Consider the following 5,634-nt stretch of genomic DNA (forward strand, 5'->3'; position numbering starts at 1 on the left):
TGTGTTAAAAATGACATTTTTTGGAAATTTTTATGTGGCAATCAAAAAGGCAGCATGTATATGAAATTTTTTTAAACTTTTTATTGGGTAAATGCAGTTTTAAAGATCTTTTCAGTCTGCTATCTTCCAGCACATGGATGGATATATAGATATTTTCTTGTGCCCAAGCGTGATTAAGAACAAACTGCATGGTTCAATACTGAAGTGTTCAAATTCTTTTTAGTCAAACAAGGAAATAATTATTTCCTTAAGTTTTGACTAAAAATCATTTTATACTCCAGGTATTTCCGGCTGGGTTTCGATTTGTTCATCCTGGTGAATGCCATCTTCCTTGGAGCAGGCTTCGACAAACTCGAGATATTCTTCCTAGTGCTCTTCAGTCTTGAGATCTTGATGAAGTTGTATACGTTTGGCTGGACACTGTTCATCTCCAGGTTTTGGAACATGTAGGTGTATTTACTAAAAGGCCTAGTCTCTGCTGCTTAAATAGCTACGATGTTAAACTTGAAAGTTTAATGATTCTGATTGCTAGTCACACATACAACTGTGTAGAATGTAAGTAGAGCACCAACGTTTAATATGCTTAATGTTTTTTCCGCCAGATTTGATTTCATTGTGATTGGAGGAGCTCTCGTTGGAACTCTGATAGAAGCTATGACTGGGGAATGTAAGTGCTGCTATCTTATTCTTTACAGATATAGGGAAATGATAATTCTACTACTGGAACAAGTACACTTAAGTATACTGATTAGTTGTTTCTATTTTAATTTGATTTCACACCTAGCTGTATGTGTTTGTGTAGACACACGCATGCAGTCATATGTTAATCATTGTGTGATAGTTTATTTCAGTCATAATATCACCTGTAAATATATATATATAATGAGAAAATTACAGATATATATATAGTATATACTATATAGTATTATATAGTATGATTTCCTCATACTTCAGTTTCGATTTGATCTAAGCTTCATAAGAAAAAGTGGTAACTCGTACATTTTCATGAGATAGTAGTCGACCTGAGATGGCATCTGCTTGGCATCACATTTTACTGTATGTTGAACTGCAAATGCACAGGTGCAAATGTATGGCTATCTAACAGAATTTCGTTTATTTAGTGGCATATCTCAGCCTACTGCTAGATATCCTTTTGGTGCTGCGAGTGGTCAGGCTTACCAAGACACTCTCCAACTATGAACGGTAAACTGGATAAAGAAACAAGCAATGTTCAAATTAGCTGTTAAAGGGACAGTATATCCTCTAGGATTTTACTGCATACAACTGTACTTACTGTATAACAAATCGTCTATACCAGGGGCGTGTACAGGGGGGGGGGTCCAGGGGGTCCGGACCTCCCCCTGCTCGCGCAGAAAACGCATCTAAGGGGGTCTAATTTCAAAAAATTTCTGCGAGAATTTCCCCAGACCCCCCCTTCGCGTGCTCGCAAGTTTGGGTTACGGTTAGACCCCCCCCCTGGTACAAATCCTGTACACGCCCCTGCAATACCCACACGTATTTGTTACCAGATACCTAATATAATTGCTATAATTAATTACACATCAACGCTACGAAATTTGAATGGCGCCATGACACTCGCGACCGGGCTGCCACCCTGAAAAAGTTGCGTATTTGACAATTTATTTTGCACGTTACAGACCGAGGGCTAATCACAAAAGTGCAATTATATTTATACCTAAATGCTATTTAACCGAACAATATTCATTTTAGGGCAAATTTATCCATATTATAACTGAAACTATATGTCGTTTATAAGATATTACAATCCTTTTGCTTTTAAATTATAATAAATAAGAAACATCCTCAGTCTGTAGCCCTTGGCTGGAAAGTGGTTTTGCGCAACTTATCAGATCGTGCGCTTTGAGTGGCGCCACCGTCGTTGTAATCAAACTGTAGTCGTTAGTTTTAAAACATTTTTTAATAATATTTCTAATGGTGATTGAACCATGAAACTTTTTATGTAGCATAATATTAACCTAAATTAACTGACAATAACCCTAGAACCTAGAGTAAACGATCCCTTTAAAGTAATCTTGCTGTTTAGTTGATTGTCATTCTATAACTAGACATTTATCGTAATAACAATTTTGTGGACTGAGGAATATTGAAGTCCCATTACATTACAACGATGTGAAGTTAACCAAGCATTTATGGCTGCGTTAAATTCCCCATTAATTTTAATAAAGCGATTTATTTGCTGTGGATTCATGGATTCAAAGTTTCATGATGTTTGTGCAAATTTTGCACCAAATGATGAATGAAAATAGTAAATAGTAGTTGATATATGACTCAGTTTCCATATAATATATTTAATCGTAGTTTATGCCTGCAGGTTTCATGTTATTCTGTCTACGATGGTGAGCATCCTACCGTCTATCCTCACCTACGGCAGTGTGATATTTGTAAGTATTAAGTTAATTTAATTGAAATCTATATATAGCAGCATAAGCACATTACATTGCAACACCCGTCTTAATGCATGGATGTGGAGACCTTATGTGTATATGTTATTGGCTAGGTCTTATTTATTAGATTGTTACCTTTAACAAGATAATTAATATTGATGTAATATATAGGCTTATCGTATCTGTATGCATGATTTTCCCATCTGCATTTGTCACTGCCAGGTCTTTTACTACATCTATGCTATTATTGGAATGGAGGTTTTTGGAGGATTGATTACTTACCATGGTTACGATGGGCTGAATGACACTGAACTGTTTTGTGGCAATGCAAAACTGGAAGGCTCTGAATTCTACACATTGCGCTACTGCAACAATAACTTTAATGATTTCCTCAGTTCGATGGTGGTGCTCTTTGAGTTGACAGTTGTCAACCAGTGGCATGATATCCTTTAAGAGTATGCACGCATATGCCATTGCGATATACGATGATTATGTTCATTATTTTACTCAAATGCTTGCTATGCTATTTAGCAAAATTTTCGATTTTATTTATGCTTGTGTGTTGTACTATACTTAATGTTCAGTATTGAGAAAATGCCATTGGTACTCATCACAGTCTTTTTGTTTGTTTACATTCATCTACAGATTTAATTCGTGTGAGGTTTCTCAATATAAAATAATTTAGAGCAACTTTAAATGAAATTGTGTGAGTTTCCTTAATCACGCACACTGATCACTGAAGGCCACGTTCTCGTGACAAGCCGGGCTGCAAGGCTATACTTCATCAGTTTTTATATCATCTGCGTACTAATCTTGCTGAAGTACGTATGTTTAGGAATGAACTGTAGATAACGTATATGTTTGGGATTGTAACTATGGATGGCTATCTTGAGTGATGTTCCTCGGGTTGCCGCTCACACTCAAAATAGATTTATGATGAATTGGAAGATCACTGAGTTTTTATTGGTCAAGAAATGTCGATTGTTGTGTGAGCAACTTTTCAAATTGTCTTGCAACATTTTGATTCATATTTAACTTGCAATATTTATTGTAGTTGTGAAAGTATAACCATGAGACGTGAGGTTGGTTGTATACGTGTAACCAATAGCAACTCCAATTTGTTTTTCTCTGGTTAGCATCTTCACGGCGTTTGTGCTAGAAGCATTTCTTATCGAGTACTCCTTCTCTAAGAGCCAATATGAGACGGCAATTGAGCGAAAAATTTTCGACATGGGACTCGGATTCAAACAGTAAGTATGTGTACACCGTGCTTTTCATCAAGCAAATAGTTCACACAGGGTGGGATAGGGATGTATGCTGCTATCCTATTGCAGGGTGGAATGGATTTGGCAGTTTGTTCGACCCATCTACAAAATTCCCGCGTGAAACATTGGCATCTCGTGGAAATAAAACGACAAGAAAGACGATTGTTTTTTTAATGAATTTATCTTCAGAAAGATAGTGAATTCTCTTAAAAAGTAGTATTCATTTCCCATTTTCAAATATTTCAAATTTATCATCTGCTGTTCTTGAAGAATTTTGTTAGCACAGTGTCATCACAAATTGAACAAGTAGAGATTAAAGGGTAGTTGGATACTAGAAAGCCTGTCATCAATGAAGTTCGAAAATGCAAGCCCCTCTTCTTCCGGTTGACTCCACAATGTGGTGCCCTAATCACTAACCTCCCAGACTAGAGTCAATAAAGGAGGACAAGTGTGACCTAGTGACCAACATGGAAGAAGATTTGGAGGAGGACAGACGGCCAGGTGCAATCTCCCAGTTCCTGACAGGTGGCACAAGAGCAGATTCACTGGAAAGTTTACCGGATCTGTCCTCAGAGTCTGGAATCAAATTCCACATTTCAAAATCGGGTGGGTTTGTTGATTAAGTGACACTTGTGTTCTAACTGCTGGTTTACGCTCTAGCTCCTAATCAAAATTATACACATCCGAATTAATTAATAAGCATTTTGAAAAAATAATTAACACAGCAATTAATGAACATTTCCATTGTGTCTGGAATTTATGACATATTCTGTTAATCAGCTTTATGTCCTTTCAGGGCATAGAAATATGGAGGTTCTTCTGCAGAGAATGTTTTCGGATTCTCTTAATGGAAAAATTCTGACCCTGGAAAGGTCGGAGACAGATGCCACACTGGTTCCACCCCCGATCACTGGCACTCCTCTGGAGGAAGCTGTGGAGGACGAGATAGTGGTAGAGAAAGCTGAAACTGTTGTAGAGAAGTCGGTACAGGGAGAGGGGGAGAATACCAAATGTGCTGTAGATGTGGCACAAGAAGATGACAGTTGCAGAGGTAAGTCGAAGTTGGATGTCAGGAGAGGTCTAGCGTATCCCAAGAGACCTAAGAGAAGTAAGAAAAAGCGGGAAACCACCAGTTTAAATATCGTTGATGATTCTTTGGATTTACCAGCAAGTGCTGTGTAGCAGCGTATAATGTAATAGTAATGATGAAATATAATACAAAATGTTTCGTGCATATTACGGCATAAATACAGCAATACCCTGCTTTCCACTACACATAAGCAACGCATTCCAATAAAAATGTTCATAGCTCTGTAACATGAATAACGTTTTCATATTGGCTCCCATTATAAAATTTTAAAATTCATTTCTCTGGGAATTTTAATTGCGAAAATAATGGTAATCTCCAGTTTCCCTTAACACAAGTGAAATTATGAATGTGAATACACATTGTTGAAGTCGTAGATTAATTAATTACTAATAAATGTAACACAGCATGATATTATTAGTAGGGAAAGGGAGTTGGAGAAAATAAGAATTGGTCTCATTTACGTCGAATAAACTGGACGCAGTGCACTAAATGCAAGGTTAATTCCATGTAAACTGCAGATGTAGCTATATAGGAGGGGGGGAACGGGGGGGTACATTCCCACTTTCCCAGCAAAAAACACCCCATATCCCAGTTCCCAGTAAAATAAAATCCCAATTCCCAGTTCCCAGGAAATTATGTAGACATGTTTCAGGAAATTCAGTAGTTTAGGTTTTCAAACACTACATAAATACTAATATTTACATAGTATTATTTATCTGGGCATAATTAATAAAAAAAATAATAAAAAAAAAAATTTAAAAAATATTAGCGCAGAAATTGAAATCCCGACGAATTGACACAATTTTCCCAGATCCCAGACAATTTTAGAGGGTGTTTCCCACGTCCCGATGGA

General features: G+C 36.9%; 1 protein-coding gene across 1 annotated transcript in view; it reads left to right on the plus strand.

The window, feature by feature from the left end:
- LOC106809999 (two pore calcium channel protein 1-like) overlaps positions 1-5,304 on the plus strand; it is a 17,287-nt gene extending 11,983 nt beyond the window's left edge. The window contains exons 12-20 of the mRNA XM_014813253.1: positions 282-446; positions 603-667; positions 1,122-1,203; positions 2,354-2,423; positions 2,649-2,868; positions 3,157-3,247; positions 3,563-3,676; positions 4,116-4,297; positions 4,488-5,304. Of these exons, the coding sequence (XP_014668739.1) occupies positions 282-446; positions 603-667; positions 1,122-1,203; positions 2,354-2,423; positions 2,649-2,868; positions 3,157-3,247; positions 3,563-3,676; positions 4,116-4,297; positions 4,488-4,873 (1,375 nt within the window). The 3' untranslated portion in view covers positions 4,874-5,304. The remainder of the gene's footprint in view (positions 1-281; positions 447-602; positions 668-1,121; positions 1,204-2,353; positions 2,424-2,648; positions 2,869-3,156; positions 3,248-3,562; positions 3,677-4,115; positions 4,298-4,487) is intronic.
- Positions 5,305-5,634: the final 330 nt, after the last annotated feature.

This window comes from Priapulus caudatus, unplaced genomic scaffold (genome assembly GCF_000485595.1).
Source record: "Priapulus caudatus unplaced genomic scaffold, Priapulus_caudatus-5.0.1 Scaffold403, whole genome shotgun sequence".
Classification (NCBI taxonomy): Eukaryota; Metazoa; Priapulida; class Priapulimorpha; order Priapulimorphida; family Priapulidae; genus Priapulus; species Priapulus caudatus.